This window comes from Drosophila takahashii, chromosome 3R, assembly GCF_030179915.1.
Source record: "Drosophila takahashii strain IR98-3 E-12201 chromosome 3R, DtakHiC1v2, whole genome shotgun sequence".
NCBI classification, from domain to species: domain Eukaryota; kingdom Metazoa; phylum Arthropoda; class Insecta; order Diptera; family Drosophilidae; genus Drosophila; species Drosophila takahashii.
The window spans coordinates 26,230,828-26,244,306 of NC_091681.1; the positions used below are offsets into that span (position 1 = coordinate 26,230,828).

The 13,479-nt window shown below is 38.6% G+C and overlaps 1 protein-coding gene across 3 annotated transcripts in view; it reads right to left on the reverse strand.

Annotated features, from left to right (window-relative positions):
- The window catches only part of cnc (NFE2 like bZIP transcription factor cap-n-collar), a 43,935-nt gene extending 32,258 nt beyond the window's left edge, over positions 1–11,677 (reverse strand). Inside the window, exons 1-3 of one of the 3 annotated variants that reach the window (XM_017147517.3) lie at positions 6,505–6,623; positions 4,994–5,219; positions 1,262–2,596 (exon numbers count right to left, since the gene is read on the reverse strand). In XM_017147517.3, the coding sequence (XP_017003006.3) occupies positions 1,262–2,299 (1,038 nt within the window). In that variant the 5' untranslated portion in view covers positions 2,300–2,596; positions 4,994–5,219; positions 6,505–6,623. Of the gene's footprint in view, positions 1–1,261; positions 2,597–4,993; positions 5,220–6,504; positions 6,624–7,523; positions 7,866–11,403 lie in introns of those variants that run through there. The other 2 variants (XM_070216772.1, XM_070216771.1) reach the window with 2 other exon arrangements.
- Positions 11,678–13,479: the final 1,802 nt, after the last annotated feature.

Consider the following 13,479-nt stretch of genomic DNA (forward strand, 5'->3'; position numbering starts at 1 on the left):
GCACATTTGTCGCCGACATTCAATTCGATTTTTAAAAATAAATAAAAATCGAGCACAGAATCTGAATCATATCTATAAATTCGCATGCACATAGATGGCGATTGTAAGCCATTAAAAAGATTTAACAAATAAGTGACTCCCTAAATGGAAAGTGCGTTAGTAATGAGCCAAAATATTATATCTCTGATTTAATTTATAGGACTCGCAATCATGTGCAGTCTCATTTACAGATATAATAAATAATTCAGTTTTTATTGCCCGTTAATTAATTACTAAATTGTATTTTAATTTTCGGTCCGAAATCCCTTTTCACATTTTATGAATTTATCTTATTTGTTTTTTGGATTCGTTTAAATGGTTTTTGCGCAGTCGAAGCGTTTAATGACCTAATTGTTGCTTGTTTTGTGTGTTTGCATATAATATGTGAACTTTGGGACAGAAAGACGGTGAAAGTTGTTGCGCACGGTTCGAAAATTTAAGGCAAACAAAAGATAGGTCTTTAAGATTTATGTATGCAATCAATAAATCTTTTCAGGTAGAATTTACTCATTACAATTAAAATAATGTCTAGTTCTCTATATCGATTTCTCTATAATCTCTCAATTAAAAGAATCAGCCAATAAATAATCCAGGTACTGATAAAGATCCCACAGAATGACAGTGTATGAGTGGATAACCGTAGCAACAGTCATGCTGATGTGTAAACAAAGTTGGAACCCTTATCTGCTGATAAGGTAGAAAAATTGTCAGACTCATTGGAGGGGTGACCAATCATAACAGAAAGCCAGGCCTCACATTTGAATATCGATTGGTTTCGGGGAAACCTGCAAACTATAATTATAAAGAAAGCTGGACAGAGACCAGCTAGAAATAAAGAGCAAGCCAAGGGGAGAACCCTAGAGCGGTAGACTGGGAATGGGTCAAGCGATGGGTTCGCAAATCTTTATTAGCAATGCAAAAAGCTTCGTTTTTTTTATAGAAACACTGCTTGATAATGAGCACAAGCACACACACCGAAGCACAGTCTGCAGGTGGTGCCATTTGAGTGCCTTCTAATCAGTCAAATCAAAGTCATTTACAACTGCACTCGGAGAAAACTAGAGTAAGAACCTTGACCTATATGATATTACTTAACAAATTAAATTATTAGAAAGTTCGTAGACCAACAGAAGAACTTAAATGTACGTTGGTTTTTAGATAAACCTACCTTAACTCAAAATATTTGTATGGCTTAGTTTTTTTTAGTGTTTTCTAGGGTTACCTCCTCTTCGTCTCCGATTTCCACCTCGTTAGCGAAGGTGGCGCTGCCGAAGGGCTCGTCGGTGGTCAGACCCTCCACCTCGCAGGCGTTGGCCACCCCTCCGGCCATCTCGCCCTCGTACTCCTCGTCCTCGTCCTGTCCAAACAGGCGACCCAGATAGAGGCTCTCCTCGCCGTCATCATCGTTCCTTCCGGCCGAGTTATTCGTGACACTGCCCAGATTCCTGGGATGTGGCGTGCTGTCGTTAAGGGCGGCATCACGGCCCAGGGGCGTGGCACTGCCGCCGGTGAAACCGTGGAGAAGTGCCGCCAAACTAAGATCCAGATGCGAGCTATTCGGCGGCTGTTGCTGGCCATCTTTAAGAGGTAGATTTGCATAGGGACTGGCCTGCAGATTCAGATCGTTGTAGTCATGGAGATCCGCTAGATTTTGCTCCCAAATGGAACGCTGATCCTGCAGTAAATGCGGTGACAGGAAGATGTCCAATTCAGGCGGCGGATGGAGCAGCGTATGGTTTGCATTGCCAGCGGCCAGCGAGGCGGTGTCAATGTGGATTTCTCCCAATGCAGAGCCACTCGTTGGACCACCGGACGTGGGGGCACCACCTGCGCCAACCACCACCGAACTGGCAGTGGCTCCAGCACTATTGCTCTGCACATCCTGCAGAGCTGCCGTCTGGACACTACTATTCCCGGTGGTGTTGTGCAGATTCATCACGAAGGTGCTGCCATTGAAACTCGGCGGAAGCTTGTACTCCCCCATTCCGTTTCCCACGCCGCCCAAGGACGAGGGATCGTCGAAGTTGAGGAGATCCTCGATCCGCGGACTGAGTCCCTTTCGATTTCCATACGGGTTTTGATCCATATCCAGCCGATGGACCGAGCGCAGCATCTCCAGCTCCCATCCATCGCCGTGGGTGCCCAGTTCCAGCTGCGAGTCCCAGCGATGGAGCAGGTAGTCCGGGTTGTAGTGCAGCAGACTCAAGGCCAGAGCCAGCTGCAGCATTTTCATAGCGTACGACTTTTTGTTTGAGATCATTTTGCTGCGCGATGAGGTCGCAATGCTTGGGTGCGTGGGTGTCTTTTGAAGTCCGTAGTCCGATCTCCGCCCGCCTCCTCCACCTCCTCCTGTTGCTGTTGTTGTTCTCCGTCCCGGACAACAGCTCTATGGCTGCGTCGTCCGGGATCTATGCGTTCAATGACGTCGCCTTGCCCCCCGCCTTCCTTGCGGCCTCCTCTGCGTTCCGAAATCTGCGCAAAAACAGAAAATTCGCAGTTTCCACCGCCGATCTCCGATGCTCCTTGCTTTTAATTGATGACTGTCCTCGTGTTCGTTCTGTAAGCAAATCAAGATGTGACAACAAATAGAATGGAATTAGTAAGCATAACGATTTGTTAAATATACTTAGTGTAATATGTATATGTGGATACTGGCTGCATGGCCATATATGTGCGGTTTGAATGTTAAATGAAAATGCTTTTGTTTCGAGTGGTTCGGCCTTTGTGTGTTTGCCATTCGATTTTATAAAGCACTGAGCACGAGGAAGTGCACCAAAGAAAGTTTTATTTCCGGGGCGAAATTGTCTTGGTTTTAAGAAATTCCAAAGTAGAACTTAACATTTAGTTAATTCCTTTAAATAATTTTTTTTAATTATAATAAGACCGTTTTTTATCTTTGAAGAATTAATATTTTGATGAGCAATTCAAAGTAATTTTAGTTTGTTACCCATGAGAGCTAGAGCTTGAAAATTATCGATAAATGATAGTATCGATATTTTCGATACTTTATCATTATCGTATCGATAATATCGATGTTTTCAAGGAAAGCAAAGACAAATTAAAAATAATTTTATAATTCTGTTAATACCACGTATTATTATTATATACATGCATAATACACTTACATTATTATTAATATTATTATTAGAAAAAATCGCGGGTAATTTATTTAATTTTAAATTCCGGTTTTCATTATTAAAATGCACTTTCAGAATAAAGGATCGTCCTCTTAAGAACTCGTGGTTTATTTATGTTTGATCATTGAGTTGAGTTGCGTCACATGTCTAGGAAGACACCAATTCTTAGTCAAAGACATTCACGGCTTCTTTGTTCCTTCTTCTTTGTTTCCTTTGTTCCATACCATTTTTTGGTACTAAAGAAGAACAAATTCCTCCTCTTCTGAAGAATTCCCGGTTGCTTTTTTTTTTGATCCTTTGCCAAAATTGCTCAAACGGTCTTCGTTTTGTTTGTTGTTGGTATTAAAAGAACGAGAGTTCCTCCTTTCCCCAAGAAATCGCGGTTCTTTCATTTTCGATTTTATGCCACAACCTATGGTTATTTTCCCCTACTTTAATTGATACTATACCATAAAGAAGTAAAAATTCCTCCTCTTCTGAAGAATTCGCGGTTGTTTTTTTTTGGATCCTTGAGTCCAAATCGCTCAAACGATCTTCGAAAAGCGACCAATTCTTATCAAAGGCTATGAATTCGCGGTTTCTTGAGATTTTTTAATAGCGGACAGAAGGTCGGTAGCTGCAACCAAGACTTTGTTTTTGGTACTAAAAAAACCAAAGTTCCTCCTCTTCCCAAGAACTCGCGGTTCTTTTATTTTCCATTTTTTGCCATAACCTATGCCCTTTTCGCCTACTTTTAAGTATTTCATAATATTTATGGTACCAAAGAAGAATAAAATACCAAGAACTCGCGGTTCTTGCATGGTAATTTGTCCCTACTTTAAGTGATTTTGTATTAAAAGTTATTTTGGTCCTCAGAATTAAAGAGTGAAATCTGTTCGTTTCTCTCTAATAAAACGTCAGAAAACATCGATATTATAGATAAATATCGATGTTTGAAAAATATCAGAAGTATCGATAATATCGATACTGATATCGATAATTTTCAAGCTCTAATGAGAGCTCTCTCTTATCTCCATTGGTTAGACTTGAAATTATTTCTATGTACTACTGACCTATACTTTATTTAGATAAAGAATTTATTATTACAGCAAGTAATATTAACATTTCATAACATTTGTTGTGAAAAAATGAATAGTTAGATAAAATTCCAATATTATATTGATGTCTTAAGTAGAAGGTTTCTTGAATATTAACTGAGATACAGGAAACCAGAGTGGATAGCCTAGAAAGACTGATGATGGTGACCTTCAGCACTAGACTTTGATAAGTTCAATATTCACGGACAATTAAGCGGGTCAAGAATGGAAACCCGAAGTCTGTTTATGTTTGTTTATCCTTCTTTGCTTTCCGTTTGTTATCCCAAATCAGTTTCATATCTACAACGCATTTATTATGCCCATCCTGTACAGTCCCTCCCCCTGGGTGGGTTAACAGACAACAGCCGCCCACCCAGAAAAGAAGGTGGAGGAGGAAGGAATGACCCAGACCCAGACGAAATGGCTTTGAACTTGAACTTTTTCAAGGTCTCTCGCGAGCGTTTGAAATGTGCGCAATGCGAAGTGAAACACCCAATTCAAGGACGGCCAAAAAAATGTGCGAAATTGTTAGAGGTTCGATATAAACTTTCTTTGTTTAAAAGCATTTGCAAATGGCAAAGAAAAAATTATTTTAAAAAAGATAAAAAACAAAACTTTGATTGGCTCGATTCTCAATGAAAAAGAGGTGTGTGAAAGAGAGGGGGAGATGACGCATGCATGCATGCGTGAACGAGAGGGTTCTATGTGTGTGTGGGTGTGGGTGTATTGCAGTGCACTCACCTCAAATTTTTTTGGATGATGAGAGCCGACTACAACGGTAAAAAGCTGCGGCGCAGTAAATGTTCTCCGTGCTGCTGTTGTTGCTGCTTGATCTTCTTCTTCTCTCCTCCTCTGCTGCACACACAATGGTGAATGATGGATTATTGTTTACCGTTCACTTTTCTTTTTTTACAGCACCTTATTTGTTTATGTTTCACTTTCTTTCTCTGGTTTTTACTTTTAATTGCTGCAAAACACGCGTTTTATTTATTTAATATCTTAAGATATCTTTGTGGTTGGTGTGCGTCCTTGAACTTTCTCTTGGCTAACTAATTTCCATTTAATTGCCATTAATTATTTATAACAATTGGCATTTAATTAAGTGACAGCTGCTTCTTCTTGTTCGCCGTCTGCTACGCACTTTCGTGTGAGTGTGTGTGTGTGCCGCGTTTTGCGTGGTGAAATCGTCACTTTTTTTATGAACCCTAAAATGGATCTGCTTATTTTTATTGCTACTTTGAATTACCGAGTTAATGATTGCGAAATTATTAGTAATACAATAAATTAGAGAGCTAAAAATATTTATTATCCGAAAACATTTTTATAGAAACATTCAAACTACATTTAAAAAGTTTCATTAAAATCCAACTCTAAACAGTAATAAAAATAAGCAACCCATCTAGGGTTAACACAAAAATATTTTCGCTTCGATTGTTGTTTTTGCACTGCCTAATATTTTCATGTGTTTTGCCTGCACATCGCTTTTTATTCCTTTGTTTGCTTTTATCGCCCCTTTCTCGTCTCTCTTTCTCTCTCTGTCTGACTCACACGCCAAAAACAAAAAACACGCACACAGGTTAAAGCATAAAAACTGCTGTTTTTTCTTGCCAATTCCGATTCCGCTGCTGCCTGGCCACAATTAATGCAATTAATTAAATGCAAAGTGATTTAATTTTTACGGAGAAGAGAATCACACACGGAGCAGGCGGAGAGGAGAGCAAAACAAATTGTGAAAACGCGAGGTGGAAACTTCGAGAATGAGCCGAGAATAACCGGCAACAGCATTTCAACCTTCGCTCTGCACTTTGCGTCAACAAATTATTTATCAAATTGCCTGTTTTTATTCTTTATTTTACTTTTTTTTTTTTTGTTCGATTGCAGTCTGTCAGCTGAGCGGCAGAGAGAGAGAGGGAGACTGCGCGCGAGAGCGAGAGGGGGCGATTGCTGAATAACTGTTGTTGCTAGCCTGTTGGTCGTTGTTGTTTAACTTTAACCCACCACCGCCGCAATGAGTTGCACTTATTTAGTGGGGCATGCAACATTTTACACATACGTAGTTTAAATCGCAACTAAAACTCTGCCATTTGTTGTTCCGGCAAAAACACACAACCAGACAGACGCACACGCACACACAGGCACAAACACACTCAAGCGGCGTGTACTTCGCACTTTTACGCGTCTCTTTCACTGTTATTTGGCAAATTATCGCCGCGTGCGCTTCGCTGCTCTCTTTCGCCGAGCGCCGTACCTACGTGGTGGGATTAAAACGTGTTTGTTTGTCAACTTTTGGCAATTTCTCCGCCGTCGATATCGCTCGCGATTTTTTGCTCCAAACAGAAACGTCTGTTCAGCGCGGTGACTTTTTTAGTGTAACCAGTTGGGGCCGCTGCGGCCAGTTTGGGGTCGATTTTGTTGAAATTTGTGCTTTTGCGGTATTTTTTGTGGTACCAAGTGCGGTAACACCTAACAGAAATGTTAAAGTTCAATGGTTTTCTAACAGGGGCAGAGAAATTCACCACAAAGCTGCGCACTTGGCAACAACAATCTGTGTGATTACCTGATAATTCACCACAGTGGTGGGTTCCCATAGAGCTTTTTACGAAATGGTTGAAATGTAAAATGTTTTTAAATATTTACCTGATATTTTTGTATCCGTGATTTCTTATATATAAGAAGCAATTAGAATTGGTTACAAGTAAAAATTAGATGTTAAAATTAAGCTAATTTACATTAATAGTCATATGGTAAACAGTGGCGCCCACTGTTGTAATCGTATGTAGATAAGATGTAAACTTACATGGACACGTGTCCATTTTTAATTTGCATACATTTTGTTTTGAAATAAGTAAGATAAGTAAGATCTGTAAGTAAGATCTGTTTTTGAGACAAAAACATAAATTCTTCTTACATTTAAAAAATATAAATAATTTTTGTTAAAATTATATTGATAAACTTTTCATCACATGTATGTAATATTGATATCAATTGTTGTAATACCTCTTAATCGATTTTCATTCGTATAATTTCAGGACGTTGATAATAAATGGATTTACTTAGTAATATAATAGTATACCTTTGGAACTGTGTTTTTCAAAATAAAGCTCGAAAAAGTTCAATTTACCTAATCGACCCACACGAAATTCAATTAAGATTGATGGCGGTAATTTTGAGATAGAATACGTCCTGAAAGAGATCTTTAATGCCTGACCTTCGAACAATTGTGCTGGCAATTGGGCAAAGTAGTTATAGGCCCATCCCTGACATTACTTACCAGGTTGTTGAAATGGAAGCCACCTCGCCAAATGGGGTTCTTGGCGTTACCTGGGGTCGTCGACTGCGGAGTGGGCGGAGTCTCCAGAGAGGCTGGAGTAGGCGTGGCCAGAATAGCGGGCGTGGAAGCCACAGTGGGCTTTATCAATTTGGCCAACTTCGAGGGCGGTCCAATGGGCACTCGCACGGTTACGGCCTTCTTGGGGTTCGGCTGCAATTGGGTCTGATGGTAGTTATCCTCAATATCCTTGCACGGGGACAAGGATTGCAGCCGGGGCAGGTCCTCCAGGTCGATCATGATTGCTTATCAGCCGGCACAAATGGTGATGAGTCAATAAGTCAACTGGAATGAAAGCGAAAACCGAACACACAGATAAGGACAGGTTGATTTCTATTCCCTGGACTCGAAAAGTAATGTGCTTCTTAGAAAAGGTGGCTCTGAACTCAAGAAATTTCTGAGTTGATAAAATTTATAAAATATTTATTAAAGGCCGTAGATGTTATACATGAAATATTTTGATATGTTATTTTGTAAATTAATAACCATAACTCAAAAGTTGTACTACATTTAATTGTTAGTTAAAATTTCTCTAATTTCCACGAATATCCCGCTAATTACGACCATCAAATCGGGCTTTCACTGTAACAGAGCTATAAATACTGATAAGAGAGCTTCGATTGGCGGAATTCTAAATAGAGATATAGCACAGTTAAATGGTTTGTTTATTTCTCGATTGCGTTTTGCCATTTATGGGAAAGATTACACACGTTCACATGGAATCAGACGTAGATAAGTACAGTGGATGCCCAACTACAACAACAACAGCAAGGAATATACAGAAAGATAACCATGTGGTATCGGCACTCATTATCTATCAATTGATATGAAAACTTAGTATTGAATATCAGGATCCCTAAAAGGATTTTCTTCATGGGAATTACCACTGTACAGTGCGCCCTGCCTTGAAAGCATGCAAATTACATCAGCCAATGTTTGAATGAGGGATTTTCCGATTAGATTGCGACCATAAATGAATCATAAAACAAAAGCAATTGGTTTCGCTTCTAAATTGTGGGAACCTGTCATGAGTCGAAGCTCTGGAAATGATCGATAAGACCGGAATCTACCATAAACATGGTTGTTTTTACTTTCTTCTTAATCTTTACTCTCCTAACGAAAAAGTGGATTTCTGATATTAATTAAATTAATTAAATAAAACGTTTATCCTATCCTATCAATGCAATTGTTAGTATTTGACTAATATAATTTTAACAATTAAAATTTGTTTATAGGCGCCTACAGGGCAATCTATATTATCTTGTTTATTCAATTAGTCCCTAGGTTGTCAATTACTTATTTTCACACTATTTTGACCTTTAATCTCATTCTCAATAGACCCAGAATATTTATTTTATATGGATATTTATTAACTTATTAAACTATCTATCATACAACACGTGTGCTTAACTACAAAAGTTTTTACAATTCAAGTATTTCTACCTCCAATGAAGACCCCCCAGAAGTTGAGAAACCTCTTTAATCTGACAACCAACCTCCAAGCAAAATCTTATTACTAATAGTTTAAACAATACTAGGTTGAAGGGAATAATGGCTAAATTTACGGTTTTCTGGGAATCCCACATCGCTGCTTTGAATAATGGTCAAAGTTAACAGTTCGGAAACGCTGTGATCTCTGGTTTGTTTGCCATGACTCAACCGAATGTGCGAAATAAATAAAACAAGTACAATGGCAAGTAAAAAGCAAGTGAAGTCAACGGAAAATGTTCGACGGCTCAGAGCGATACTGTTTTTAAAGATGAGATACTTGACAAGAAGCGGGCGAGAGAGAATGATCAAAAACAGGGGAAAACGGTGGCTGGGTTGGTAACAAAAAAGTCTGGCTAAAATAAAACTGGAAATGAAAGTTGTAAGTTACGAAGTGCGTCTTAGAACTGCGGGTTTTTGGATATCGAAATGCTTTATTGGGAAGAGTTACAGAGATCTTTATCTTAATACCCTTTAAACTTTAAATCAAACTGTCATTATTGGGGAAATGATTTATAAAATAAGTCTCATTAAACAATCGAATGATCAATTCAAATGATTTATAGTAACAAGTTAATTGAGTGGTCAAGTGAGTATGATATAAGATAGTTATCAGATGTAGTCAATTAAAAAAGTCAGATATGACTCAAGATTATCTCATATTTAGACACGTATTTTATCCATCTATGCACATTTTGCACTTTGCACTTGTGCAAAGATAAATGCTAGATATAAATACCTCTTGCAGTTTCCATTTATGCAAATCATCCTGGTCCAGGTATTCATATTTATAAACAGTGAAATCACAATGCAAACTTGGTTAATATCGAACGGTTTTTTCCCCGAATCCAAGTCAACATTGCAAATCTGTTCGAATCGAGAAAATAAAAACAAAACCAGTTTCTTAAGGTTTTTTTTAAATGGATATACTCTTACGACGAAGAAGATGCGCTTTCTGATTCAGTTAGTCGTAGATCAATGAAATCAAACAAAAAGTACCTTCAAAAAACTTGAAGCCCTAAAAAGGAATGATTCTAAATTCTAACAAATAAGATATGACTAGATGAAAATTTCGTGTTCTTAACAACTTACAAATTCTTTCAATATTTGTATGGAAAACTTTCTTTGTCTCCGAGTTCTCTTCTCAAACAAAGCTAGAGTATTGACAATTTCGTATGTGTAAGTCAATTTTCCCGTGTTGATTTTAATAAATACCCTCTGGTTGTTGTTTTCGCCAACGTCTGAGGCTGTCGTTTGATGCCTTGACGCAGTTTATAATACGAATCAACGCTGGGCATAATTAAAACTCGGAAAAAATGCGAGAAAAGATGTGAGAAAAAAACTGAAACCAAATAAGCAAAGTTCAAAACAAGCCTCTGTCCGGCCGATATCGAGTATTCTTTGCCCGAACACACAGTACATATTGATTTTAGCAATTACCTGACAAAGGCGCATCAACAGGTGAGTGAGAGAAAGAAAGAGAGAGGGTGAGAGTGTGAGAAAGGGACGGGGAGAGACACCAAGTCCGTGTCTAGGGATCGTCATGCAGTTTGAGTTTTTAATTCGCGTGGGGGGATATAATAACAAACTATCGAAAATGTCGTGACAAAGTCTTTAGAAGCTACCGCACATAATAATAGATTGGGCGTCTCAATTGGGGGTTTATTAACTAGAGGTATATGTTTTTGTAAACACTTGTGTATTATACGAAGCTTCGAGTCTCTGAAGCGTAACTCAGTCACATTTGATTGTTTCCAATATTATTTAATTGTTGGAGAGCCAAAGGGACTTTCATTATCATTATCATTATCATTAGCAAAAACACACACAGCCAAGCCATTAATGTAAATATTTATACATTACACTCGTCGGTCTTTATTTTCTTATTTTTTGAAGAGCGGTAAACGAAGAGAGCTTAAGAGAACGTGCACGGAACTGATGACCACATGCCGGTAAATTTATGCGAAATATTTTGTTTGTGCGCAAAATTTCCACAGAAATATATACATAGCGTATAAACTACTATTTGCAATGTGGGAGAACGAGAGAGAAAGCGGCAGTTCTATCCAAAAGTTTACTATTAAATTGAACTTGTTGATTAGGTCGAATGCCTAGAATGCCAAAACACACACACAGATACACACGCAAACACGCGCACTCACACTCGCACACTCGCTAGGAAGTCATTTCCACCCGGGGGGCGGGATGGGGGGTTAAATTAACTCGACGGGCTTAACGACGCAATTGTTGTGCTTTTGGTGCCCCTTCAACTGCCCGGCATTAAATGTAATTATTTCGCACCCGTACTTGTGTTTTATTCAACTATTTCTTTTACCTAGGCTTCAAACCTTTTGTTGTTGTTTTGTTTATGGCTGGTTGGCCAGTTGTTGTTTTTAAACACAGATTTTGTTTTCGAAAAGCGCGCCACGCTCGAAACACTTGTTTTTTTCTTGCAGAAAGAGAGCTGCGTCAGATATTACGTATACGACGTGTAGTACACTTAAGAGCATCCACAAGAAATCAGCTGGTTGGGCCAGAAAGAGAGGGGGCGGTGGCGGTACGGTGAGTGAGCGGGCGAGCGAATAGCTGGGCGATTGTAATTCACTGAACGGCTGTTCAAAAAACACTGACAAAACCTCTGAAAAGCCGATGGTCGTCGCTCGGCGCTTCAGCTGTTTGCGTCGGCAGTAAAACAGAAAGAGAGCGAGCGGCGAGGGAGCGAAAGAGAGGGAGCAGGCGAGCGGAAAGAGATGGGGCTAGAGGCCCCAATCGCCAGGCAAAACTGGCTGATAAAAGCGAGTAGATAGCGCAGGGCAAGTGCGCTGTCGCTATCGCTGTCGGCGCTGTTGTTGTTGTTCTCTTGGCCAGCTGAGAGCGGCAGCTTCTTAATTGATCCGCTAACACACCTGTGGTATTCAAACGACATCTTCCGCCTGACGGCGCCAATTCGTTGGGGCCCTGAATCACAGCTTTTGTCGCGACTTTTGCTCTATTTAAAGAATTTTATTGATCAGCGCTTATCACTGCGATTGGTGTGACCAAATCGATGTGGAAGTGGTGCGGAGTGGCCAGCGTTTAATATAAAAATACAAAATAAATAATTACTTTCAAAATATAAGCAATTTTTAAAGATCATAATATACATTAACAATATAGGAGGCTAGAAAAAATATTTAAGAAGTATTCTAGTGTCATTCCTTAAAACCGCGTTTGAAAACTCAACAGTAACTTTAAATATTTTACTATTGCTACGAACTATAACTATTAAAAACGTTATTTTCGAATGTCTCCTCTACGAGTATATCAGTTCTTTAAAGCTATTTTGGCTCTTGAAAAAGCCAAAAATATCCGGTTATCAAAGTCAAATAAAATGTATAGATTAAATAAAGTGTTCTTGCTAGATATTGGTGATTAGAATATAAATAAGTTACTAAGCGGCATAGCTTACAGAACTAACCATAATCTCGTTTTATTGTAATACTACACATCGCTAGCCTTTATTATCAAAAAAATATAGTCTGATGAATAATGAATTTCCTATATTGTCAGTTTAATTTCCCAGGAAACCTGGCGCTGAGTCTTAAATCCATTTGCGGTGATTACCAAATCGACCGGCATTTCCGGAGCTTTCCTGGAGCCCCTAAAAAGAAAATAGACGTTAAATCATGCGAGTACAATAGCATAGCGGGTGCAAAGCAATTTGATCCATAAAGTGAATTACACTAAATTAATCGCGATAATATCCGGCCAATAAATCGAGTTCTTATCGCTGACATTTATATATTTTATGCTCAGCCCTTGATATATGAAAGGACTCGATGGTTTTAAATGTTAAAGTTCGCTGAAAGATAGACAAGACAGATAAATCATACAAGCGTGACATTTACAGATTAGTTATCGCTTTTATTAATATTCCCATTTGACTTAAATTAAATTATGTAAATATATATTTATATATAGATGTGTATATATCATTAGCATACAATTAGATTTACGTCTTTAGAGTTGCTCTGCCTGCTTTCCATTGCATTCTAGATACACTTTGTATTTTCCCTACGCGAATTTCTATATAAAACCTGATAGCCAATGCATAATTAATAATTTCTTATAAATTAATGCCGAATGCTAAAAAAAATTTCGTCTAATAAAATTAACTATAATTCGTATTTGATCCTTGAATTCAGAAAAGGCCATTCTTCAACTCCAGGACAAAGCGGGCGAGGGGGTTAGGAAAGGATTGAGGATGGGTCTTGAGTGGTTTTTCGATGAACTAAATGGAACCCAAAGGTGATAAGTCAATCAAAGCTGTGGACGGATATGCATTGTACAATACAATTAGACGATGAATGGGTTAACATTAAATCAAAAGCAGTCGGAACCAAAACAAATTCTTCTTTGTCAGTTGATCTGT